Here is a 27,603-nt window from a genome sequence, read left to right as displayed (position 1 = left end):
TGCTGCCAGAAGGCCATTATAAAAGACCAAGAAGAAAACACGGTTCCCCACGAAGGGAAGATACTGCTGGCGAGTGTACCTACAATGGAGAAAAGTCGGAACTTTTCCACAGAGAAGCCTGGAAAAAAAAAAATGTAGAGTGGTTGTATCATCCCGTCTTCTCTGTACGCCCCTCAACGCGGTGTCTGCTGCTCGTGAGCTCAGCCCCATTCCCTACAGAAGATATGCTGACTCACTTTGCCCTGAGTGCTACCAAATGACAAGGTGCTAACCATGATTACAAGCACTGACACCAATTTCCAAAGTATTTGGTATTGGTTTCCTTTCACTGAACTTGTAAACACTCAGGATTCTTGTAACTCAAAATCCACTACCCAGCAAACAAGGGATACACAGTAAGCAATTTCCCATGACAGGTCTAGTTGAAGTAATGCATCTGGTATCACAAAGGAGACCAACAAGAATCCAGTTCTCCCAAACAGTGCTTAAGCCATTAAACCTCTGCTTCCCCTTTTACAAAATTTTGCTTCCTTTACTTGTACTCAACCCATCCCTCTGCACCACCGAACAGAGCAAACAGCGCTGCAGGAGCTGTGGTGCGGAGAAGGGACCGCAGAGCAGCAGAGCCCGCACAGGCAGGCTGCTGTGACAAATACAAACGGTTACAGCACCTGGCCGTTCCACCACACGTCTACATCAACACTTGAAGCTGCCTCAGTTTACCATTACTATACCTCATTATAATCCTTACCAAAATATATACCTCTACATAAGACCAGGAAGGCAACCGCAGACAATGGTTGTCCTGTTTTCTCTAGGAAAGATTACACAGCATGGCATTTTAACAATATTAATCTGCAGTGTCCCTCCAGCTCTGCATTTCATGTGCAATGGCAGCCCTGACCGCTGCCAGGATGAGGCAGACAAAGGACTCAGAGCAGATGATACAACTGAGCAAGCAGTCCAAGGTTTCTTCTCACAACTGGGCAAGCTCAGAGGAGCTGGTGAACAGTCCCAAGGAAACATTCCTTCCCTGAACCCTCACCAGGCACCTCACACACCTGTCTCTCCAGGGCACAGCAATTCCATCTGTTCATATGTTTGGTTGTTTGAACCCTCCACCTTGAAGTTCACCCCAGCATCTACTGCCCACCATCGCCTTCCCAGGAGGGTTTTGGTTTCGTCTCAGAGGGATGCTCAAAGTCCAGCACTTCCTAACAACATGACCTGGCAAACAGCAAGTCCTTTATCCAGAATCCCTTCTACCACAGTCATCCTGAGTGGCACTGCCTGTTCCTCATCAGCTCCCACCACAGATCCTGTCCCTCAGGGAAAAGAACCAGGCACTGCACCGGAGGTTTCACCCCAGACATCTCCTGTTACAGCCTCTCCTGTCCGCCCATCGACTCCCACCACAGCGACAAACTCCACCTGGTGCTGCACCCTCACTGCAGACCCCACAGCTGGATCCAGCTGTGCTGTGCCCTGCTGATCTGCCAGACAACCACGAGCAGCCTCGTCCTTCCCTCCAGAGACGAGGAGGTGCAGGCAGTGGGGGTCTTTAAAAGCAAAAAGATTAGAAAGAAATTGAACTTTTTTGAAACTAGCTTGTGAGAAAAAGCAAGGCGATCATGTTAACAAGAAGACAGAAACTGAAATTTTAGAGCAGCAGCAGACACCAAGACAATAAGAAAGAGATGTGAAATGGGATGATGCTGCTGGAGAGCACAGACGGAGCACAGGGCACGCGGTGAATTACAAGCTTGCTTTCAGGCTAGTCCGAGGCTGCAGAACAACTCCTTTCTCTCCCCTCACTCAATCGATTTAAAGTTAATTTCAATCCTCAGTTCCCATTCCACTCTCATTCCCACCATTTTCATAGATGGAATGGTTCTGGTTTTCAGTAACAAACCAATAAAAGTGCCTCATTTAAATCAATAAATAAACAAAAGCTTCTGTCTTACTTGGAGCGGAGGGAGCAATAAAATGAAAAGGGAAATGCATTATTCAGGTATTTCTCCAAAACTCCACCATCAACTTAAAAATGTATTTTTCTCATTACCAAACTAGTCTCCAAACCTGACTTTTAAAAATACCATTCTCCCATTATCTCTTTAAATTAAAAAAGTTGTCCTTATATTATTGCTCAAAGAAAGCAATACTATTGGCTAGTTTTCATTAATTAACAGCTGTTAAGTAGCACAGTATATTTAGACTCTGCTCCAGACCAGTGTAAAGAGACTTGTCACCTTCTCAAGCAACCAGAGGTCTCACTCAAATCCTAAAACTGGTGCCTATAACTTCAACAATCTATAATGCTGATTTTTCAGCCTCTTGGCTGCAGGCCCATGGGCTGTTCACAACTATTTCTGATGATTTGATAAAATAAAACTAAATAAACTTTTTTCACGGTTTTATACATGGAAGAACAATATCTCAACTAAGTGTTAGAAAATTCCACACGTGAAAAGAAAATCTGGAAACCAAACTCCTATAGCAAGATCTGTACTGTACTACACCTCTCGAGCACTGTCAAACTTGAATAGTGAGCTTTTTACCCATTTTCAGCTGAATTTAAAGCCTGGTTGTCACCTGCTGAGGTGCCGGGGCCTGGACAGAGCCTGGGGGGGTGGTCTGACCTCCCCAGCTGAGCGCCTGCACAGCGGCACTTCGGGGCTCTTCAGGAATTCACTTCTGATGTGTCAAAACCTCAGGTCCAGAGAAACTGCTCCTTCAGCGCACCTGGCTCAGCTCTCCGTACGTGACAGAAGAACGGAAACCGCTGCCGAAAAAGAATGTCATAGGCTGGCTAGGGAGCAGCACTTCCAAATGCTGATACGCATACCATTAGTTCAACTTCTAAGGTTTATCTGCTTAAGTGTTCACATTATGCACACATAATCTGCAGTTACAGCTAACGGCTTCCAGCTCAGATATCTCATGATTTTGTAACAACAGAATTTGATTAGGCTGATTAGTCTTATACCTACTTTAATATTATAATTTCATAACAAAACCTAACGTGGAAGACTTCCAGCTTCATATGGCTCCACTGTTTTTTAAGTATGCATGTGTTCTAAATCCTTTTTGGGAATGCTCTGTTAATATTTTTTTCATTCAGCAAATTTTTGAGACCTTTCATAAGAGTTAACAGTTACTATGAATTTTAGTAACACTACTTTACAGAAGCACACACTCTTGAAGTGTAAATTTTGATCAGCAGACTAAAACCCTTAACGAAATAGGAATTTAGAGAAACATTTTGCCATAATGATACTAAAAATAAAAATCAAAGTTTGTAAACAAATACAGAAAAGAGATTAAATGATATCCTAAATAATTAAAGTTAGTACTTACAATTTTAACTGTAGAATTTCATTGGAGAGGGACTTTTTACAAGGGGATGTAGCGACAGGACAAGGGGTAATGGCTTAAACTGAAAGTGGGGATATTTAGATTAGATATAAGAATATATATCTATATATATCCTTATATATAGGTATATATATCACCACCCTGAGGGTGGTGAGAGCCTGGCCCAGGTCGCCCAGAGAGTGGTGGATGAACCATCCCTGGAGACACCCCAGGCCAGGCTGGACGGGCTCTGAGCCACCTGAGCTGGTGACCATGTCCCTGCCATGGCAGGGGGGCACCGGGGGCTGGGGAGGTCCCTCCTACCCAAACCATTCTATGATTCTACGATACATTTAAGCAATTAAGCAGAGATAAATCAAGTTCCAAGGAAATGCACAAAATTCTAATTAAGGTTATACCATAACACAAATAACTCCTCTGAAATATTCAGGCAGTTTTGTTATTTACACAGCTTTGCTACCTTACCAACTAAATCTGCAGTTCTTAATGTAAACTGAAAACCAAGCAACTTTCCCAGAGGTAAGGTCGCTCAGAACTGACTAAAATAAAGCTTTGACTAAATTGTCTTTAGAACAGATCACAAATATGCTTGCCCAGGTTCTACAGCAGTCCCACGCACAGGGACCGGGCAATTCAAAAGAACACGCACCAGCAACTCCTCTCTGCCCAGACACGCTCCCGCGGGCCGGCGGAATCAGCCCCTCGCGGCCGGCAGAGCCCTCTCAGCATTTCACCGCCGGTACCTCACCGCGAGCACCCGCGGGAGGCCGGAATCGTTCCATCCGGCGGCACCTTCTCTCAGCGCGTTGAGCAGCACACGCCGGGCCGCACCGAACAGCGGCGGGACGACCGGAGCCGCTGCCGGGCCCGGAGCGGGAGCTGAGCGGAGCCGCGCGGGGGCGGCGGCGGCACCGCCGGCAGTTCGGCTTCACAACAGACACACCGCCCGCCGCACATCTACCGCTGACGCCGCGGGCACCGCCCCACGCCCGAGCACCGAGAGCCACCAGCATTCCGTACCTGACCCTCCGGCTGAAACCGTGACTTCCCGCGGAACCGGCGCCGGCAGGAAACCGGGACCGGCAGCAAACCAGGGCCGGGCCGGCAGCAAGCCGGGGCCGGCAGCAAGCCGGGGCCGGCAGCGAACCGGGGCCGGCAGCGAACCGGGGCCGGCAGCGAACCGGGGCCGGCAGCGAACCGGGGCCGGCAGCGAACCGGGGCCGGCAGCGAACCGGGGCCGGCAGCGAACCGGGGCCGGCAGCGAACCGGGGCCGGCAGCGAACCGGGGCCGGCAGCGAACCGGGGCCGGCAGCGAACCGGGGCCGGCAGCGAACCGGGGCCGGCAGCGAACCGGGGCCGGCAGCGAACCGGGGCCGGCAGCGAACCGGGGCCGGCAGCGAACCGGGGCCGGCAGCGAACCGGGGCCGGCAGCGAACCGGGGCCGGCAGCGAACCGGGGCCGCGCCGGCGAACGGGGCGCGGAGGAGCAGCGGCCGCGCTGGCGCCTGGCGGGGCCGCAGCGCAGCCAATCCCCGCCCGCCGGCAGCCGCCGCCACGTCACCGCGGCGAGCGCGGCCGAGAGCCAACCGGCGGCTGGCGCCACCCCGCCACGCCGGCTCCATCCCGCCCCCCCGCGCGCACCTGCGCGCCCCGCGGCCCCCGCGCATGATGTAACTGCGCTCCACGTTGCAGCACAAACTCCAGCGCTTTACGAGCTGTAGCATTAACAGCTGTTTTCTGTCTAGTCCCAGACTAGTCCAGACAGGCCTGTCCGCAGCACAGGCTGCCCAGCCACCTCCTGCAGCCAGCTCCCCTTGACCTCGATTCTCCCCGCTCGCAGATGGCAGCAGTCTGGTGCAGGCAGCCAGGTGAAAGAAGTGTCGCCAAGCTCCTGAGAGCAGATTTACCTCCTTAGGGCCTTTGCCTCCTTTGTTTTCTCTTCTGTAGCACAAACCCCTCCACAAGGGAATGATCACTGGCTTTGCTCTTCAAATATCTCCTATATCCCATCTGCATTCCTTTCTAAATTAACAGAATCATAGAGCCACCAAGGTTAGAAAAGACCTTTAAGATCATCAAGCCCAATTGCAAATCCAGCATTGCCAAGCTCACTGCTAACCCATGTCCCTAAGCACCACACCCACACGTCTGTCCATCCCCCCAGGGATGGTGACTCCAGCACTGCCCTGGGCAGCCTGTTCCAATGCCCCACAGCCCTTTGGGGAAGAAACTGTTCCCACATCCAACCTCAACCTCCCCTGGCGCAACTTGAGGCCGTTTCCTCTGCTCCTGGCGCTTGTTCCTGGGGAGCAGAGCCCGACCCCCCTGGCTCCAAGCTCCTTTCAGGCAGTTCAGAGATCAGAAGGTCTCCCCTCAGCTCCTGTTCTCCAGCTGAACCCCCCAGGTCCCTCAGCCGCTCCATCACATTGTGCTCCAGCCCCTCACCAGCCCCGTTCCCTTCTCTCCACTCGCTCCAGCACCTCAAGCCCTTTCTCGGCCCGAGGGGCCCAGAACTGCCCCAGGGTTGGCGGTTTGTCCTCCCCAGGTCCCAGCACAGGGACGGTCACTGCCCTGGGCCTGCTGGCCACCCCAGTGCTGGGACCAGCCAGGATGCTGTGGCCTCTTGGCCCCGGGCACACGCTGGCTCATGTTCAGCCGCTGTCACCAACACCCCCAGGTCCCTTTCCAGCAGCTCCTCCCCAGCCTGGAGCGCTCACGGGGTTGTTGTGGCCAAAGTGCAGGACCCGGCATTGGCCTTGTTAAACCTCAGACAACTGGACTCAGCCCATTGATCCAGCCGAGCCAGATCCCTCTGAATGGTCTTCCTACCCTCCAGCAGATCAACACTCCCACCCAATTTGGTATCCTCTGCAAGCACTCTTATCACTGCAATTAGTAGTAACCATAAATCTACAGTTTCTCATTTTCAAAGACACTACGAAATTCATAGTAGTTCCTCAGTTCAACTCAGACACTAGTTATACTGCCTTCTGTCTATACCTAATTCACCACTGTAAATGGTAACATTCCTATTTTCCTATTAGAAACAAAATTTCCTATTCAAACAAATTCCAACAGCCCTAATTCTCATGTTGTTACAAGACAGTATTTGGGTTTTTTTTGTTTTGTGTGACATTTGTTTGTTTGGGGGATTGTTTATTTTGTGGTCTGGCTTTGTTTTGTTTTTAAATCTTAAGCATATCACCTTCTGGGATCAGGAAACAATCTTCTCTGAAAGTCTCACAACGGTGCAGAAAACCTCATGAAGAGTGAACAATATTCAAGTGGTGGGGGTAGAGTTCAAGACACTTGCAAAACCCCCAGTTTCTCAGTAATTTATAGAAGAATCAATTCACAATTATCTGACATTAAGATTTCACTATCTCCACACAAGGGAAAACAAACCAACCCCCAAAAGACTCAAAATAAGTACAAGGTAATCACTAATCACTGGAGATCACTTTGTGAGAACTGGAATTTGTTTGATCTTCATAATGCACACGGGGCTGCTCTCCCCTCCTCGCCACTCCAACTGTCAGCAACAATAAACCTCACGTGTAATTGCAGCAACAACACCGGAGTGTCGGTCACACACTCACAAAAAAGACGGAACAGTGATTTAAAATATGATGTCAGCAGCTGACCTTTTATGTGAAGCCAAGCCTTCATTTTGATTTTTAAACAGCTAACAAGAAGCAGGAATCCCCTCATTTTATGCTCACCTGGCCAATTTTTAGCACATGCCACTTCTTTCAACTATGCTTCCAAATAAAAAGCATCAGGTTTTCCTCAACCCCTGCAGATACTGCGTTTCTTTTTCAGACACTAAAATAGAGGAAGAATTGGTAAGAGAAAATTAATAGAAACTAAATTGGTACTTTCATCTGCCACATGGAAGCAGGAGCTTTTAGGGAAGCATGCTTGTTAGTGGCAGGGAATCCTGGATTTCCTGCCTGGTCAGCAGTTATTGACCTCAGCGCAGAGCAAGCACAGCAGGCAGTGGGAAACAGTGGGAAACAGTGGCTGCGGGGAGAGAACACCCTGAGTAATCACAAACAGAGCTCTACCTTGGAGAGGCATGGAACGAATCCATCGCGATGGTATTAACAATCTGTGTAGACAGACGTGCTACAGTCCACCTTCAGTCCTGGACATGACTGCAACAAACACAGGTGGATCTTCATTATCTTCATTCAAAGACTTGGTTTTTTCCTCCCCAACTAACAAAAAAGAAAAAAGTCACACAGAGTAGCAGCCTTAATCAAGATTATTAAGTGAGGAAGGTGAGAACACAGGTTAATTTAATCAAACATTAGTCCTCACCAAGAAACCTCCAGACAGGGTTAGTTCGCATCTTTCAAGCGTTTCCCTCCTCCTCACGTCGCTCTCTGCTCTCGCCCGGATCAAATCCGGCTACTTTATTCCACAACCTGTTTCCAGCGCCGAGAGCAGAACATCGGGTTCCACCAGCGGATAAGGATGAAGATGACAGAGCTGGCATCCCAGTTCTGGTCCAGTTTCCCCACAGCTCTCAAATCAAGGTTGTACAAGTGCTAAAGATTATTCAGGAAAAATTATGGAGACTGAATAAAAATTTTGTAATAGCTATGGTTAGTAGAGTGACAACAGCGTCACTGAGCGATAACATGCAAATCAAGTACCCAGACGCTTCTCCACATCCAGAAGAAACGACAGCCAGGGAAACGCAAGGACAGAATAAAGAGAAGGCTGCTCGCCACCACCGCGAAGAAATTTGTGTGGCCGAAGCTCCACTAGAGCTGAATCTGGCCAGAACTGCAAGGGACAACTAAAAAGGGCTTTTTAAAATATGTTAATGGAAAAAGGCAAGCCAGAAATAACGTGGGCTCATTACTTGATGAGCATAGTCACCTCATGAACAGGACACAGACAAAGCTGAGACTTTTAATGCTTTCTCGCCTTCAACACCAATGATGGACTTGGGGGCCCCCATAACTCTGGGCTAGAAAACCATGGCTGCGAGGACAATAAACTCCCAATCAACATGAAGTATGTGCAGGATTTTCTGCTCCAGCCTGATCCCTGCAGGTCGATGGGGCCTGACAGGATTAATCCAAGGGAGCTTTAAGAACTGGCTCATGTCATAGTGAGACCCATCTCTGATTTTTCAAGGTAAACACTTCAAAATATCCATAATTTTGTAGGGTACAGACTCAGCACAGGTATAATCATTTGTTAAAGCATTTTAATTTCTTTCACTTAAGAAAATAAAACTGTTCTTGATGTCATGGTACAGAGCCACTTGCCTAAGGGTTCTGGAAAACCATGTAAGCTTTGCTCGTTAAGTCTCATTTATCTACAGTTTTATTACTTCAGAGAACTATCAGGTTTCCTAAAATAACCCTCTAATCTGGCCCTGTTATATCTCCCGTGAAGAAACACTAAGTGAACAACAGGTTTATCACCAAGAGTTAGGTCAAAACCTAGGTAATAACTTTGGTGTGTCGTGCAAGCGCCAGGAGGGTTTAAATATTTTCTTTGGACGTGAAGAAATCTTGTAAATGGACAGAAGAGATGAGCAAGGAAAAGAAATCTCAGCAGGGTGACAGCTCTGCTCTCTCAGCTGCACTGCGCCCAACGCGGCTCCTGCGGGCCCGGCGCTGCAGGGCTCCGAGCCGCAGCTCCACGCTGCGGTAACCCCGGCAGCAGCGGCCTCCACGAAACCTGAACCGGGGTTCGCACGGCCCTGCAAAGCTCGCGAGGACAAAAAGCAGCGGGAGCGTGCGGTGCGGGCGGCCCCTCCGCAGCTGAGGCACAGCTCGCTTGTTCCCTCATCCCCGAGTCCTCGTTCCTCTGCTGCGGGCAACGGCGCGGCCGCTCCCGCCCACCGCGGGACGGCGGCTCAGCCCGGAACGGCCGCACCGCGAGCCCCGCGCTCAGCCCGCGGCGGCCGCGCCGGCCCGTCTGGGGGCTCCCGAGGCGGCAGCGGCGGCAACCGCGCGGGCCGTCTGCCGGGCGTCGCCGCGACCCCACGGGCGCAGCCCAGGCTGCTCCCGGAGCCGCCGCAGCTCGGCATGGCGGCCGAGGCTGCGCGCCAGCAGTGCGGCCGCTCGGCGGGGAGCGCGCCCCGGGAGGCCACGCGTGGCGGGCGGCGGCGCCCCCGAGCGCGGCAGCGCTGCGCACTCACCGCGCGGCGGCGTCCCGGCGCTTCCGGCCCCGCCCGACGGCGCGGCGCACGTGAGCTCGAGCCCGCGCTCTGCCGGAGGGGGGGGGGCGGGGGCGCTGCCGGGCGCTCCGGCGGGCGGGAGCTGCGTGGGGCGCGTGCTCCGGGCCCGCAGGGCGGCGGCAGAAGGAGCGTTCCGGTGCAACCGCGCGCGATCGCGACAGGGGCCACCCGCGGCTTGTGCCGCGTTCCGGCTCAGAGCAGAGCGGGAGGGGTTGGGTTCGCACTCGCGCTGCCCCGCGTGTCCCCCGCGTGTCCCCATCGCGCTGCGGCCGCGGGAAGGGACGTTTTTTTGATGCAGCCGTGACCCCGTCCGTGGGTTTGGCGAGGCTGGAACTGAACGTGCCTGCGTGAGGACAAGGCTCCGTCCAGCTCTGTCTCCTGCAATGAGGACATTCACGGGAGCCAAATGTGTGCTAGAAAATACATGTTGGACATCAGGGAGAGGGTGGAGAATGACAACAGCAACATAACGCATTCTTACAGCACTTACATGTACTTGCAGCTCATAGAATAAAAAGAATCTCTGTACTCACCTAATTGAATTATCTCAATAATGCGGGAAACAGAGATGCCAGATCCTTTTAATTCAAGCCATATCCTGACACACTTGACAAATGACACCTGCCAAGTTTCTCCAAATAACTCTGTTCAATTCAGTTATTGTCACCTCTAAATTAATTTTCTGGATTCTGCAAATTAGGAGCATGAGAGGACGTGTGACATGCTACAAATGCGTTTTGCTGAAAGCTTTGCAAACACATTACAGGTCGGACTGGGATCACAGCTCTCGGGGGGGCTGCCCCTCGCAGCAGACACGTGCATGGAATTCTTTCCAAGCTCATAAACCATGCAAACCACCAGAAACTTAAATACGTGAAGTTACCTCGTAACCTGAATAAAAGCAAAACCAGGACATGCAGATTATATCCTTTGATATCCTGACCGATTACAAGTTTTTAATTCTTTTTTTGCACTCTTCTGTTTAAGTTCATAATGAGGAAGAGCAACAGTTGCTATGCACAGTACAAAGGCAACAGGTTTTGCTAAAGGTAGGCCACATTTCTCCGATTTTCTTGCCCATCATTGATTCTGTTGGAGTACTTGACATTAGATGGGGCAGATTTTTCCATCATGTGAAGAATTTAAGATAATAAATAATTTGCTAAAAAAAGATATTGTCATCCACCAACTCCCAGGAATGATGGCGCAGATTTCCTGCGCCCGTGCGATGCACTGTGGCAGCCCTGATAATCACATCGCCTTCAACTTCAAAACCAGTGAACTTACATTCTGGTCCCAAAGACCGAACCAGCAGCAAAGCACCGCGGTCAGCTTCAGTCTCATACTACATCTACAAATTCTTCCTAAAATAATTGATTTTCTTCTTTAGGACTGTTCACAAATCTCTCCGATGTGCCACCTAGAATTTCAGTGGCTACCATGACCAGCCCAGTTCCTATCTGGAGCCACAAGAGACTGTTTCTTATGTCGGAAAAAACATATTCAGGTCTGCTTATTCAAGAAAGAGAAATATCAGGAAGAAAGCTGTCTTGACAAACAACTAAAATTCAACTATATTTCAGAGACATTTACAATTACTTTGCTTTGTGTAACACTATTGTTAACGTTAACAGTGATTAAAACACAAATTTCAATTGAATATCTGTATTTGAAAATACAGAAAAATAAGAGTCAAAACCTGTCACAGAGGCACAGTCATCACGTAACGAGGACAGGTTCAAGGTGACTGGCGACATGTCTACTCATAAAATAGTAATTCAGGCCAGCTGGGGGGCACTCCTGTATTTTAAACGTTCAGTTAGTTCCACACAGAAAAATCAGGTCCTTCTCCAACAGAAAGATGACCGAACGCAGCTCCAAAACACTTGCACTGAACTTGGTTTAGAAAGCACTCCTGGTTTCTAGGAGCAGGGAATGTTCACTTTAACATCCTCCTCCTTGTTCTTCGTTAATGCGACTTCTCCGGATCCCTCCACCTCTCCAGGTTTCACTGCGGTGGGGCTTGCAGGTGGCGCGTATGGAGAACAGGGGCGTGTGAGGACAGTACAGAACTAGTCACGCAGCTCAATCCAGGAACAGAAGGCACATCGGTACCACGGGCACCGTGTAAGAGCCTGAGGAGAAAAGTCTATGATCTGCATCATTTTCTGCATGTATCAGTTCACTGACAGGCCCTGTCTCTTTGACTTTTCAAAAGCAGAGAATACTAGACATTATTAGAATCAACAAAAAACAGGCAGCCAGATCACCTCTGTAACTTCTTTCAAAATTCACTGCCACCTTGAATGGGAAAAAGATGTCAAATGGGAGTTTCCAGTGCACTTGTGGCTGACCTCGCGGGGGCTCTGGCCATTCCGTCACGTCCGTGAAAGTAACAACAGCCGCCAAAGGTACCGCGCTCGTGCTTAGGAACTGCGACAAGACGGAAAGCACAGAGTTCAGCAAGATTAATGCAAAAGATACATCTCTCCTCAATGCTAATGGAGACCCACTGTAGGTGACTGGCAAACCAAATGCCTTTAGGATGGTAGGAGTTAAGTGTTGCAGATATATTTTTTTAGTGAAGTAACTCCTCTTTCCCCAAATCAATCCTTCTCCGGTAAATGGAGGGCACAGGTCTCAGGAAAGATCAGCAGCTACCGCACATCATATGTTACAGATCTCCAGAATGGAAGCAGTGACTCCAGCTCTGCTAAAGCAAGCCTTCTACTCACAGGAAAGACATCGGCTAGTTGGTAAGGAGAAGGAAAGCTAGCTTTATTTTTTATAAAATTGTACTTTTTATGTAAGACAAGATCACCTGGCTCTTTGAACATGTGATTGCTGCCAGAAACAGACAGGACTGCCACAAGATTTGATCCTTTCAAGAAAATGCCAATAAAATAAAGCAGGGACCTGATGCAACAAGGAACTTATTTCTCACATTGTAGCATGGTGTTTCAGAAAGGAGGCAGATTGGTAGGTCAGGCGGTAAAGATGGAAAAGGGCACTGAACTTCTAAGGCCTCAGCTCCTTTCTGTCTCAGCAGAAGCTGTAAGACAACGAACACGCCCGCCCCGGAGCTGCGCGGAGCTTCACGGTGAGCCGGGCGATCGAGGACCGCGCTGCCGCCCACGGAGCGACACCACGGAGCGACCCGACGGAGCCGCCGACGGAGCGACCGCGCTGCCGCCGACGGAGCGACCCCGCGGAGCCGCCCCACAGAGCCGCCGACGGAGCGACCCGACGGAGCGACCCCGCTGCCGCCGATGGAGCCGCCCTGCTGCCGCCCCGGCCCCGCTCTGCCTGCTGACCTCAGAGAAGGGACTCGACTGGGGTGCCAGTCTGTGACACCACCGCCTCGTTCCTTCCCTGGACACAAGCTGGAAGATTGCCTTTAGAGCAAAGTTGTGTGAAAGTGTTTGAAAAAGCTCCAAAACAGAGTTCATTACTTTCAAGAGAAAAATACTGAGAATCCTGTTGGGCAATTGTTGTGGTAGCTCTCAAGGCAAATTAATAACACTTTTGTGCTCAAATATAAAAGAAAAACGTAATGAACAATGCATTGGGCGGAGTCCTACTGCAATACATGGTTCTATCAGGGGTCTGCAAAGATGCGCCATGAGCGGAGCCCTTAAATCCACCTGCACCAGCCCCAACCCCGAGCGCGTCAGCACGAGGCCCCTCAGCTGGGTCCATCCCCCAGCCCAGCTCTGCTGCCCAGAGGTGGCCCCTGATCCGGGGCCGCTGAGCACCCCTGTTCCAGGGCAGCTACAGCATATTTTACAAGGTGAACATTTTCTGCCATGTTCTTTTTTCATGTACATTGCAAGAAGGGAGGATAAAGAGGTACCAGGAGACACATCCAAACAAGTGGTGTAAAACCTCATTTAGACCGAGTCTGAAGTTCTAAGAGCGGCAGCAGATCAGACACTTGCCGTGCCACGGGGGCGCCGTGGGCAGGTGTCAGCCGCTCCCCCTAAAGCCCTCGCAGAGAACTATAAGCCTGGAAATGTATGTGCTACCTGACTGGCTGTCGTGTCAGGAGTCAAGCCTTGCACCAAAATGGGGTCCACGGACACACTAGCAAAAGACTGAATTCTCCTGTGTGGACAGGTTAGCTCCACCTTCCTGCTGGCATCATAGAACCACCAAACAGTTTGGGCTGGAAGGGACCTTTAAAGCTCATCTAGTCCAAACCCCCTCCGGTACACAGGGACATCTGCAACTAGATCAGGTTGCTCAGAGCCCTGTCCAACCTAACTCTGAATCTTCCCATCATATAATCTTCTCTTAGAAACCTGCTTTCTGGCTTACAACCTCTCCCCCTGGTTCTTCAAATCTTCTGCCATCAGCATTAGCTACCTGTTGGTGATTTCAGAACCCTCAGAGAAACAGAAACATCTTATTGCACAGATGAGCAGCATGCTATGGAGTCTGTTAAATATACATCAACTCACATTCCACATCAACTCACATTCCATATCAAGGCTTTAAGAGACAACTAGATAAACATACAGTTATTGAATATTTGTAACTACAACTTTATATCCAGCATAATCAAAAGTTTAAAGTTTGAGTCCTTAAGGGGCAGAACGCGGTTTGGGATTGGAAAGAAGGCACCTTTTCCAGCTGTACAATTGATTGAGGACAGTACTGGTAAGACCATAAAACCACCCTTCTCTATGGAGCTGTTAAATACGAACTCTTGCCGTTGCAGCCAGATCATTGCTAAACTCAACTCAGTAATATCAAGATCATTTGATTCCTTGGTTTTTAAACAATGTGAATCCCATTCAGTTACCTCTGTGACAGGGAGCAGGTTTAGATTCCATACCTTCAGGGGCTGGCACTGATAAAGGTATCGTGCACCCAGTATCTGAGCCTGTGGGTTGGACAGGAGGCCAACCTTAGTCCACAATATCTGTATCTCCAGGGTCACAGGAACCATGCAACAGGAAGTACAATTCACAGCCTGAGAACAAAATATACCCCAAACACCTTAACATAGTATTTTAAATGTGAAAAAGGACCATTATTGTCAAAATCTAATTTTTTTTTAGCATAGGCAACAGAACCTGAATCAGTCACTTCAGCACTAACCCCGTAACTTCTGGTCAGGTCAGCCACCCATTTCAGAGCTGTATCTATCCATTTCATAGTCACCTCATTTCCAAACAAAATTGATCTCAGCTCTACCACTTGGATTTTTTATTCTATTAGGCCATCTCCCAACAGATTCATAATTATTAAAATAGAATTTCCTCCGTAAGTACTTGGATTGCAAACTTTAACCCGTATTAGGTAATATATAAATATCGCTAGAAACTGGAAAATCAGAAAGGACAACAATAATAAAAGCACCAAATTAACAGGAATTAACCAGGTAGTTTTAGTTCTAGAAGGCTATCAGAAAGCTAGGTAATACACGACCGGATTCACTGTTAAACTCCTTTTGCCCATTTAAACAGCAGGCACAGCATTTAAGAGATATTAAACGTCAGGATTTATTTTTTTTAGTTAGTATCCTAATGCTACGAACCATAATAAGAGTGACTGCTTACACGCCCTGAGACCCCTGAGAATCAGTGGATCATCGCACAAAGAAAGGAAGCCCAGATAAACAAGCTGGTTCTTTTTTTCCCCCATGTCCATGCTTCCCCAAGGGAATATGAAGATAAAGGAAAAATGTTCCCAGCTGGTGTCTTTGCATTCAGGTTACCTGCACGCTGCAGTTCTGAATCAGAATGGGCGTCCACTCCTCCGCCCGGCTGGAACGGGCGCTGCCGGTTACAGCCACGTCTGCTCCGCCCAGACCGCCGAGAGCCCCGTGCAGCTGCTGCTGCACCTGGCTGCAGGTGTTCTCTGCCGGTACCTGGGATAGGCTGGAAATGAGAAAATAACAGCTTTGACAAAGCGATCTCCTGGACAGGAAGAAACCACTATCAACATCCTTCGTTCGTAAAGTGCATTACTTCTGCTCTTGTAATGAGTCAACAGAATCATGATGAACTACTGGTATTAAACAGATACAGTTTCAATGCTCTCTGCAATGAGAAGGGAGAAGAACAACATGGGAGGGTCACATGTGGTAAGGAAAACCGACAGCTGTCTAGTCATCTTATCACATCAGTGGTCATATACCTGCCCGTCACCAACAAACGAACGATCCACATCATCAACACAATTACTAAGGTTGCATTATACTTCACTTCTCAAATAAAAATTCCACTCTTGCCCAAGACGTTGCCAGACTACGGTGTCAACGTGTTGCAGAAAACCTTCGCAATGTTCAGATTGTTCTAGAAGTCCACCCTCTCTCTGATAGTCAAGTCCTGTTAGCAGTATATGAAAGACCTGTAGCAACCCATTGGTGACCTCAGGAAGGACCTAAGCTCCACAGCAGCGCGTGAGACTACAAAAAACACGCTAAGTCAGCGCACACCTCCTAAAAGTGCCAGGAAGGGCAACTGCAGAGCATGTTGTTACCTGAGCTTGCAGCCTGTCCTCACATTTCTTCCAAATTGTACTGTGTGTCTGAGGAACCGCGAGCAACTTCCATCACCTTCACTTTGTAAAACGCTCATCTGACAGATTGCGTGTCAAGAAGCCAAACAAAAGCATAAACAGACAATACTGGACATTTGGCTTCTATTTAACAACCCTCTCTCCCCACATTCCTCTTTATCCCCATCGCAGGACTATCATTTGGTCGTGACCAAAAGGCCTGCTGATGGCTGCAATGTAATACTGAGGTACCTCCTCACAGGTAAAGGTATCTCGGGTAAAGAATCTCAGAAGTCCAGACAGTAGAGTACCAGCAGTCAGTAACCCAGTGATAAATGAAGTGTGACAGCAGACGAAGGATACGTGCTGTGTGGCGCCGCCGCGGGCAGTCAGCAGTGCTGCTTCGGGCATGTAGCCAGGGTTTCCACTTCGAGGCAACGTACGAGAAAGAGTCCTGGTCTACAAAGAGGCAAAGGAAGGAAAGAAAGGAAGAGGAAAACATTAGCATTGGTAAGATCCATTCTTCTCAGAAGATCAAATTCACAGTCTCAAAAACTTAAATGTAACCCATTTTTTGAATGACCAAATATTATGCGCTACTATACATCCATTATTTTTTTCCAAATCCTCTTTCTTACCTGGCAAGATCATCTGCACTCCAGGAGGTAAAAACTAAACGCCAGTGCCCTGAAACGTGGATGCTACCGGGACAGTTCTTGAGACAACAAATTCCTGTTGCTCAGCATTTGTCTCAAAGGAAGTGAACATACCTGTCTGGGCAATTCTACAGAGGATGAGCAGAACAAACCCTGCCTTGACCCGATTCTGAAGTGGCAGGTTCCACTTCTAAATTGTTTTATGGGGAGAACCTCTGGGGACAACCTCAGCAAGGTTGCACTGCACACTTATCAGACCCTGAGGTCACCACTTATCCCACCTTACATTGCCTCTATGGGACAAGGTTTAGATGAACTTCAACACACGTTAGTATTTCCCAGATTTCCACCCCCTCCAAAGTAACACTTTTTTCCCTGCTGCACAGGACAAGTTAAATAACCACCTGTAATTAATTTAGAAACTTTGTTTGCAAACACTGAATGCCTCAGATACAGCACAGCTCCAACCCTTCCTTCGCAACACTGTGCTGGTGACCCTGATGGCGTTTTCTCCCCTTCCCCCCCACCAAAAAAATCCCCAAAGCAAATTAAAAAAAACCAACAAAAAATAGATTAAAATAATCATGTCCTTCAAGCTCGTGCTGTGCAAGACTGCATGCTTGCACTGAGCTTGAGTTTTCCTACTAATATGATTTATCTGAGACCAGAGCAGTGTCCCTCCTTCCCCTGACCACCAGCCATGTCCCAGGGTTCTAGTACTACCACACCACAGTGACACTGCTCTAATCTTTCCACATGTCATCAGCACAACACCGGGTCACAAACTACAGACAGACTTGGTCAGAGTCCGGGAGGGCGCGGGCACTGACCCAGAAGCGGAAAGTGAAGCGCTGCTGCAGAGCGGATCCCGCGCTCCCAGAGACGCTGCCGACTCTGAACCGGACGGAAACGCTCTGGATCCCACGTGTGCCGCTGAATTCTATCTCATAGATCACCTGGAAGTCCAGTTCAGAGAAGGATCAGAGGCAGGGGCAGGTAACAGGGCCATGACTTTAAGCTAATGTTGAGCTGACTAAAGGAAAGAAGATTCAGATACCTGAGAAACAACATTGTGACACGTGTTATCCTTCATGTGGGGCACTCCAGGTGCTGCCACCGCGGTGACCTTTACCTGGAGACAGTGAGCACATCAGCAATTAGCAGTTGTTTAAAACGACTGTGCCTTTCTCACTCTTTCCCACTGCTTTTCTGCCCAAGTCAGATTTACCTCCTGCTGTAGCTGTGATCTGTGGGCACATAACCCTGCTACAGATGCCCATTTTTTCCTATGAAAACAAGCTACCTCCCTGACTCCAGCCCTATCTATGCCCATTCATTTAGAAATACATCTTTCCTTATATCCCTGGGTTTTTTTTCTATAATGTCACACTTTTGTCCAAAAAATCTGTCTCAGACACAGAACATTCCCATCCTCCAAAGTTCCCAACCCATGGGCATTACTATGAATGCCTAAGATTTCAGGAATGTTTTATTTCAGAAGCAGAAATTAGTTTCATTACCTTCATGGACTGCACGATGGTGTCATTAACTGGGACCTGGGGAAAACAAACAGAACAACATACATCACCAAAAAGACAACCAGTTTCCTAGGTTTGCAAGTGCCTGAAGTCGTGAAACCATCACTAAATAGTGCCTACATATTATATTGAGAAAAACTTGCTTTATTCCAGATATGTAAAACTTGTAATCAATTTGTGAAACCACACACATAACTCACACACACGATCCACAGAGAGCATTTTTAGAACATGAGACAATTTATTTTTGGCCGTGCTAATGACCTGCAGAATGCAGGTACTTTAAAGCATCAGCATTTTTGATCCATTCCTGGAGCTCCCCCTTCTGGAAGCGAGAAATTACATCAGCTGCCATTTGAGGAGAAATTACACTTTGGGCACAGTGACAAAGAAAGGCCTGAAAACATGGTTAAATGTAATCAGTAGAAGACTTTATTACAGCTATGTAGATTTAGATTTCCAATAGAAGGGCAAACTGAGCCATTAGCCTTAATAAGGTGTTAATAATTACACCGCTGTTTTACCTTGGAACACCAGAGAACTCCAAGAGGAGAAAAGAGGTATTTTCTTTCATGTTAACATCCAGTAAGACCAGCATGATGAACCCAGAACAATTAATCGGCTATTTTGAAACTATTGTCAGGATAAATAATGGAGAAATTGATATGGAATTCAATCTGTGAATGTAAATAAAGCTAATATTGATAAGTAGCCTTCAGAGTGGTTTTAGAGATAACATATTGTGTAAAACAAATCCTCATTCTTTACTAAGAACGTGCACGTTGCTTGGTTGAGCAAGTCATGGAATGGACAGTAACACTTTGATAAACAGTCTGTTTAAAATGAGAGTTCTGGTTAAACCATTAAGACTATGAGTACTAATGAAGTACCTATTAAATGCATTAAGAATTTGCTAGTAACTGAAATTTCCTGGAAAGTAGTTTGAATTGAGGATTATCACTACCATGTCTGCTTTAACAGGATTTCCAGCAAGAAGGCCTTAACAATCCGGAGATCAGGGATGACACACCAGATGACCTTTAGTTTTCCAGATAGCTGAAACTGGAATGGAAAACCAAGCAAATACGATGTTGAGCAAAAGGAAGAAACGTGACACGCACCTTCAGCACAGAGAAGTCACGGTAGTAGGAGGCAGCATCCAGGGCAGGGTCAGTAACGCAGCTCTTGCTCAAGTTGGCAAAAATCCGAGTACAGCTTGTGCTTTTACTGTCCAGGAAGCCTGAGTTAAGACATGACAATGGATAAAACTGACATAAACCAGCCCAAGAAATTCTTCCCCCTTTACTAACCAGCAGGATTTCCATCAACACAGAGTCCACTGGCTCCCATTTTTACTGGCTGTCTGAGCGTGCTCAGTACAGATGACGAATCAAAGTAGATCAGGATAGGATCACCAGCCTGAAAAGACAGTTTGGAGAAATCACAGACAAAGTGACTGTGGAATACAAAGGCCAAGTGCAAGGTGACGACAGCATCAGGGCACAGAGGCAAATTTATACTTCTCCTTAGTGTACACCTGCTTTTGTCCAAAGGGTTGTTCTAACTTTTAAATACAAGAAACTAATAAAAAACTTTTCACACAACAAGGAATTAAAGGAGCAGAGAGATAATACGGATTACAGGTAGAAGAATAAGAATCTTTTCATCTGGTTTCATTAGATCTCATTACAGACAGCTTTAGCAAAAACGTGTCTGCAAACAGATTGCTGTTTCCTTTCAGCTCACCCGGTAAAAGGCAGAGGACGACGGCTGGACTTGTGACCGTGCTGAGAAAGAGTGTCTGCCATGCTTCTCTAAAAACTTCACAAAATCAGATTCCTTAATATCTTGTGGCTGTTGGAAATAGTTCAGCTTTGCTAAAGGGTAAAAAGAGAAAAAAAATAATCCACCAATATCAAATTTCTAGAAAAGACAGATCTAGGAAAAAATAAATATTGTGCCAATATTTTTAAAAGGAACAACTTTAGTAATCATAAGCTAGATAGTACCTTATATTAATTAATGCATAGTAACACTACTAACAGGCTAATATGAAATATGAACAGGATGATATCCAGTTCACACTGTTTCATAGGAGACAGGTATCAATACACAAATGTGACTTTACAAAAGGCATGAAAACTGCTTAAGCTAACTATCTTAATATGTGCTCTAATTATTGTAGGATGCCCAAATTAGACACACATGACATTTCAATGACAAAACACTTACCAGTGTGTGAGTTCACTAAAAGTAACATTAAATGGATTCAAAAGAATTAAGGGTGGTACATATGAACAGGGAATAGGCATGCTAAAAAACCAAAACCAAAACAAAAAACCACCCAGACTTTCTATGGGTATCCCACAGTGATGCCCTCCTGACCCAGCAGTACTCATACAACTACAGCGTTACAACGTATTAAATTATTACTGCTAAAACACTAAGTCATAAAATGGCAAATTATTAAGAACATACTATGTAGACTCACCCTAATGGACTTATTTGAACAATAAACTTTTTAATCCATCAAAATAAAACGTCTTACAGAGTTCAAGGACTACAGATCATACCACAGGACCCCAGAGTGTCAGGGCTGAAGGGCCCTGGAAAGCTCATCCAGTGCAATCCCCCCTGGAGCAGGAACACCCAGATGAGGTTACACAGGAAGGTGTCCAGGGGGTTGGAATGTCTGCACAGAAGGAGACTCCACAACCCCCTGGGCAGCCTGGGCCAGGCTCTGATGAAGAAGTTTCTTCTCAAATTTAAGTGGAACTTCTTGTGTTCCAGTTTGAACCCATTACCCCTTGTCCTACTGCTGGTTGTCACCAAAAGGAAGAAAGGGCCACAGAGAGCACAAAAGAAAGATGAGATTGGGTGTGACGAGCTATCAAGGTTAGAGGAATGCCAGACATATGAACAGTTGTGAAATGGAGAACAACAGTCTGAAAAAGTAGAAAAATAAAGCAATTGAAGGATGGCAATAGCCAGAAAAATAGACAAGAAAGATGACTGGGTAAAGCAAAGGATGTTCTACACTTGAGGAAAGACAGCTGAAATAGATACTGCAGTCAAGAAGGAATGAGGACAGCCACAGAAAGAGCAATTAGGGACAGGCAGAGGAAGTAAAAACCTGCAGTAAAACCTGCATCTTTCAGAAGTATCATAAAGCAGTATCAGTAAAACTTGAACACCATGCTGGTATCTGCTAGCAATGGCTTCAACGAGGTGAAGTCAACTTGTGCATCACAACCTCTGTTACTGGCCACGGTAACTCATTAGGTTCAGAGAAGGCTGGATTGTATTTGTGGCAGCAGTAGCTCCTGTCACCATCCACCCTGGAAAGGCTTCTTCCACAATAAGCTGATGAGAACATATGTGTTTCTATATTTCCTTGGGGAAGGCCAATGGGAAAAAGGCTGTTTCTGCCAGAAAATGTTATCATCCTTCAGGTGATCCCAAATAAAGCCTTTCACAGATGTTCTTCCAACAAGCACAGAGAAGGAAAATGCCACACGAGCAGTGAATTCTGTTATTCCCAGGTGTGCTATACCTCACATACACATGCAATCAAATGTCTAGGGCTTGTTCAGCGGACCTGATCGTGTGACTGATATGGGGTCCAAATATTAAATGGACAGAAAAATCTGGTGCTGTCAATAGGGACACAGGTGATTCTTCCTTTCAATGAGATCTCAGACACAACAGCAGCTGATGAAGGCTGATTTGTGTTAGGCAGAGACCCTACTTTTAAACTGAGTACAATGATCTTTTTTTCTTGTTTGCCTTTGGCGATGGGACTCTGATTCATTATGGTCTCTCTAGAATTATAACAGCCCAAGTAATTAGCAACAGTTATCACATGTTTTTTTTTTAAAAAATATTCCCTAAGCAGAGGCAACCTATGAATTAAACGTGTGGAAAGAAAGGTCACTCACAGTCATCCAGCTGCACACAGAACAGCAGATCACGTCCACCAGGGACAGCAACGGTATCAGTAGCATAAGGGGTGTTACTTCTGAACACGAGTGATTTCTCTACACACACTTGGCTCACAGACCTGCAAAGACAAGATCCCACCGAGCAGACTGTTAACGAGGCTATTCTCGATCACTTCAGATCTTACATTACCAAATGCCAGCAAGACAACACAGTACTACTTTTCATCATCTTACATGAGTTACTGCAGAATTTGCATTGCTAATCAATTACAGAAAGCCTCTCTAGTCTCTATTTGTATATTTAGAAATCACTCAAATTCTGGAACAAAAAGTAGTAAAGAAATTCGGTGTCTGTCTGTTACAGCTCCTCTTGGTCCTCCTCACAACACCCTGCAAGAGACAGGATTCACCCGCAGATGGTGACTCTCCAGCTCGAACTGTTGCTCGCTGAGCGCATCTCAGTCTGTAACCGCTTCACTGTCTCTCGGTTGTGCATTAGAGTTCTGTGTCCCTCGGCCTTTCTCGCTCCCACTGCCAACCGCGTCCCCCCGAGCCGGGCGCCGGGCCGGCGAGCGCCGCCCGCGGGAAACCCTCCCGGCCCGGGGCGCAGAACCGGCTGTGACCCCGAACCGCGGTTCCCGCGGGTGCCCGGTCCATCTCCCGGCCCGGCCCCTGCCCACCTGCTGCCGCCGGAGCGGCGGGACGCGGCGGGGCCGCGCGGGCCGGAGACGCCGGGCGGCCGGTGGCGGTCGGGGCGGCGGAGCGCGGCGCGGGCTGCCCGCGGGCGGCGGCGGAGCGGAGGAGCGGGACGGCCGCGGCGGGGCCCGGCGGCGGGGAGCGGGGCGCTGGAGCCCGGGGCGCTGGAGCCCGGGGCGCTGGAGCCCGGGGCGCTGGAGCCCGGGGCGCTGGAGCCCGGGGCCCGGCCCGAGGCCGCGTCCTGGCTTCGGGGAGCAGCCCGGCGCGCGGCCCCCGCGGCGAGCTCGGCGGCGGCTGCCGGTGCGGGGCCGGGGCCGCGGGCGGGCGGCCGGGCGGGCAGGCGCGCCAGGAGCAGCGCCAGCAGCAGGGCCCGGGCCCCGCTCATGGCGTCGCTCCGTCGCTAAGAAACGCGCAGAAGCGCATGCGCGGGCGGCGTCTGCGCCACCCCCAGGCTGGGGGCTCGGGCGGGGCCTGCGCCGCCATGGCCCCGCGGCAGCGCTCGGGGCGGCGCGCGGCGGCGGCGCTCGGGGCGGCCCCCCCGGCTCGGGCTGTGACGAGCGGCACGTGCGAGCGGCACCGCGCGCGGCGGGAAACCACCCTCCGGTGGCAGCGTCCTCCGCGTTCAGGGCTGCGGGCGCCTCACCGAGGCGGGGGAACCTGCTCTCAAGGCTGCACATTGACAAATAAACATGAATTTCTGCACGGGAAAAAAATGGAAAACACCACCTCACAAAAAAAAAAAACCAAACAAACAAACCAAAAACACAAACAACCCCACACAAACAAACAAAACCCAAACCACCAACAAAACAAACAAGGATTTTAAAATACCTTCCAAAATAAATTATTTCAGTAAGAGACAGAACGCCGAGGTCTAAAAGCGGAGCCCTGAGAACGCCGCCGGACGGACCCGGCTCCGCCGCGCGGGGTGCGCGTGCCCGGGCACGCCGGCTGCTGCCCGAAGGTGCCAACACCCCAACGCACAGATGGTGCCGGCCCTAGCGGCACGTGCGCCCGCAGAGCCCGCCGGGGGAGGCGGCACGCGCGCCACGCGGTGGCTGCGCAGACGGCAGCGACTCTTAGCAGGACCCGCGCTACCAACAGGTAACCGTAAGCAGGATCATCCCAGCACAGCTCTGAGGTAGTGGAACTGGAGATTGACCTCTAATTAACCTCTAGTTGGCACAGTTGCAATTAATGATAATCACGTTGCGCCTTCTGCAATTTTTTTTTTTTAATTACTTATCCACATGTCAGAGTTTCCACTTTTGAGTAACAAGACCTTGTCCTTGCCCACACTGAGTCTTCCTTGCCCAGGGCTCTGAAAGCTAAAAGGCAGCTAGCAGTCAAACCAAGTTTGTTAAACGTATTTCTCCGTGTTTCTGGCGTCAGCTGCAGTGTTAGCACCTGCTTTCTCTGGCATTCAGCGCTCCAGGCTCAGAGCAAACCCCCCAAATAAACCACTTCTGCAGTTCTCCAGCTCTCTGACCGGTGACCCCGCTCAGAGCCCCGCTCAGCACAGACCCCGCGCAGGAGGGCTGGACGGGCCCCTCCGCCCGCGCCCGGCCGGCCCGGCCCCCGCGCTGCCCCCCGCGCTGCGCCCCGCGCCGACCCCGCGCTGCCCCGCGCTGCCCCCGCACCGCTCCTCTGCCGCTGCCCCCGCGCTGCCCCCGCACCGCTCCTCTGCCGCTGCCCCGCGCTGACCCCGCGCTGCCCCCGCACCGCTCCTCTGCCGCTGCCCCGCGCTGACCCCGCGCTGCCCCCGCACCGCTCCTCTGCCGCTGCCCCGCGCTGACCCCGCGCTGCCCCCGCACCGCTCCTCTGCCGCTGCCCCGCGCTGACCCCGCGCTGCCCCCGCACCGCTCCTCTGCCGCTGCCCCGCGCTGCCCCCGCGCCGTTCCTCTGCCGCTGCCCCGCGCTGCCCCCGCACCGCTCCTCTGCCGCTGCCCCGCGCTGCCTCCGCGCTGCCCCCGCGCTGCCCCCGCACCGCTCCTCTGCCGCTGCCCCGCGCTGCCCCCGCGCTGCCCCCGCACCGCTCCTCTGCCGCTGCCCCGCGCTGCCCCCGCGCCGTTCCTCTGCCGCTGCCCCGCGCTGCCCCCGCGCTGCCCCCGCACCGCTCCTCTGCCGCTGCCCCGCGCTGACCCCGCGCTGCCCCCGCACCGCTCCTCTGCCGCTGCCCCGCGCTGCCCCCGCGCTGCCCCCGCACCGCTCCTCTGCCGCTGCCCCGCGCTGACCCCGCGCTGCCCCCGCACCGCTCCTCTGCCGCTGCCCCGCGCTGACCCCGCGCTGCCCCCGCACCGCTCCTCTGCCGCTGCCCCGCGCTGCCCCCGCACCGCTCCTCCGCCGCTGCCCCGCGCTGCCCCCGCGCTGCCCCCGCACCGCTCCTCTGCCGCTGCCCCGCGCTGACCCCGCGCTGCCCCCGCACCGCTCCTCCGCCGCTGCCCCGCGCTGCCCCCGCGCTGCCCCCGCCGCTGCCCCGCACGCTGCGCGCGGCCCGGCGGGAGCGGTAACGTTCACACCCATCGGCTAAACCTTTTCCGTTCGATTTTAACCTCAGGGAAAATTATTAGCCAGGAAAACAGAGCCATGAACATTAACAATAATTCTCGTATCAATTATTGAGAAATATAATTTGTAAATGATTAGTGAAGATTCCTAGAAAATTTATGATAATGTTCTTTATTATAATACTTCATATTATAAATTGTACTATTCTTTCTCTTTATTACATTTATATTGAAGCCTCTTTCCTTTTCTTTGTCACAGAGTTAAAATCTGTACAAGAATTTAAGAGCCTTTCAGCAATTTGGCACATCAGTTTTAGCTCAGCTATTATCCAGCTGCATCAAGATATTAATGTAGTCATCTCTCTTTAGTCTCAATGAATTGCTATAAAAATGTCAAACAATTAAGATTATATTGGCCAACACGGCCCTGTTTGATTGAGTACAGCTGTAGGCCATGTCCTCTGAATCATACTGATGAAGAAGCAGAAAGGCTTGTAGAACTCCTGCACAAATTTATTTCAATGTATGTACCATTTAGGTTTCTAATGTCAGTACTTGCAATACTAATAAGCAAAAAATGCTAAATAGGTATTTTCAGATGGAATAAAAATCAGTGTCATTCAGGACAAATACTAATGGACTCTGTTGGAGGAGAAAAAGGAACCCTATAAAAATAGCTCAGGAGCCAGTACAGTGGTACCAACACCGGCACTGCTCCACTGCACAGGTGCGACTGTAGCAGAGGAATGTCCCTCTCACCGAAGGGAATCGTGCTGCTCAAATTCTGCCTCTGCCTGGACCAGAAAACGTAACCCGTATGATACTTCTGGCCACACTGACTCCGTGCGGATGTGCTCGCTGTTCTGCGCAGGCACGCGGGAACACGAGCAAACCTCCGTTCGCTGAGATGAGCGGCGAGTGGCCAGAGCGCAGGATCAGAGTCTGAGTACCTGTACCTGGAGCAGGGCCCTGGGCCGCCGGGGCCCGTGTGCCCGGGGAAGAGCGGCAGCCCCGCTGTGCCGCGCGTTCCCGGAGCAGCTCCCGCCGGGGACGCCTGGGGACGGACCGGGCGACACTGTGCTGCGCTCTGTACTCCACAGCAGGGCTCGGGGGGCCCAGCTAAGGTAAAAGGACAGGACAAGACATCCCGATTACTTTTGAAAGACGTAACAGTAGTGGCTGCGGCATGTGCCGAGTGCGCCGGTTCATGTTTCTCAGACGCAGTGACCGATGCTCCCGCAGGGCACCAGGGTGGGCAGGAAAACCCACCTCTGCCGCTTTCCTGACAAACCGTGTCTTGGCAACGGTGCCTCAGGCAGCAGAGCGCGCTGCCCAGGGCGGGGAACGGGGGGCAGCGGGGAACGGGGGGCAGCGGGGAACGGGGAGCAGCGGGGAACGGGGGGCAGCGGGGAACGGGGAGCAGCGGGGAACGGGGGGCAGCGGGGAACGGGGAGCAGCGGGGAACGGGGAGCAGCGGGGAACGGGGGGCAGCGGGGAACGGGGGGCATTGGGGAACGGGGAGCAGCGGGGAACGGGGGGCAGCGCGGAACGGGGGGCAGCGGGGAACGGGGGGGCAGCGCGGAACGGGGGGCAGCGCGGAACGGGGGGGCAGCGCGGAACGGGGGGCAGCGCGGAACGGGGGGGCAGCGCGGAACGGGGGGCAGCGCGGAACGGGGGGCAGCGCTGTGCGGCCACGGGCAGCCGCGTGGGTAACGCGGCACGGTTACCTCCAAACCCCCTCTGAAGCGAGCACTTGCATTTTGTAAAGTGGATATCACTGATCGGGTAGGTGACAGCTCCTACAACTGCCAAGACATTTTGTTCTAGCTTTCTATTAATTATTAGTCAGTGATGAAGACAGTATGTTTAGATATTTCTTATGACTTCTAAGTGACATCGGGGTCCTGATTCAGTCACCATGTACTGGAATAGTTTTTCTTCTGTAAAATACTAGGCCAGTATCACGCTTACCGCTCTATGCAATTGAGCTGCTACCTCCCTGTCAGGATTAGCCGAGTGATTACAGACACGTCACCTCAGCTGCGGCGTCCTTCACACTCATTTATCTTCTGTAAGCTACTTCAGGAGTTGCAAGTCCAGATAAATTCTGAGGACATGACTGAACTGCAAGTATTTTTGGAAATACTTTCTTTCCTTGCAACAGAAACTCTTAGTTAAG

At 50.3% G+C, this 27,603-nt stretch overlaps 2 protein-coding genes across 6 annotated transcripts in view; both read right to left on the bottom strand.

The window, feature by feature from the left end:
- The window catches only part of ALDH18A1 (aldehyde dehydrogenase 18 family member A1), a 35,925-nt gene extending 26,305 nt beyond the window's left edge, over positions 1-9,620 (bottom strand). For 2 of the 5 annotated variants that reach the window (XM_082052410.1, XM_082052413.1), the window contains exons 1-4: positions 9,541-9,620; positions 7,698-7,927; positions 7,442-7,594; positions 7,097-7,199 (exon numbers count right to left, since the gene is read on the bottom strand). The gene's annotated coding sequence lies outside the window, so the exon portion shown is untranslated. Of the gene's footprint in view, positions 1-79; positions 99-3,357; positions 3,416-4,395; positions 4,550-7,096; positions 7,200-7,441; positions 7,595-7,697; positions 7,928-9,540 lie in introns of those variants that run through there. The other 3 variants (XM_082052414.1, XM_082052411.1, XM_082052412.1) reach the window with 3 other exon arrangements.
- A 1,507-nt stretch (positions 9,621-11,127) lies between these two features.
- TCTN3 (tectonic family member 3) lies at positions 11,128-20,151 on the bottom strand. Its single transcript, XM_082053600.1, has 11 exons — positions 20,027-20,151; positions 19,591-19,699; positions 19,402-19,520; positions 18,263-18,298; positions 17,800-17,874; positions 17,573-17,698; positions 16,450-16,545; positions 16,069-16,166; positions 15,302-15,464; positions 14,417-14,554; positions 11,128-12,012 (listed from the first exon to the last, which is right to left on the bottom strand). The coding sequence occupies exons 2-11, from the start codon at positions 19,628-19,630 to the stop codon at positions 11,791-11,793; spliced, it is 1,113 nt and encodes a 370-aa protein (XP_081909726.1). The 5' UTR covers positions 19,631-19,699; positions 20,027-20,151; the 3' UTR covers positions 11,128-11,790.
- Positions 20,152-27,603: the final 7,452 nt, after the last annotated feature.

This window comes from Streptopelia decaocto (assembly GCF_964273445.1).
Source record: "Streptopelia decaocto genome assembly, chromosome: 5".
NCBI classification, from domain to species: Eukaryota; Metazoa; Chordata; class Aves; order Columbiformes; family Columbidae; genus Streptopelia; species Streptopelia decaocto.
Note: the sequence above shows the minus strand (reverse complement) of the source record. Positions and strands in the feature narration are given on the sequence as shown.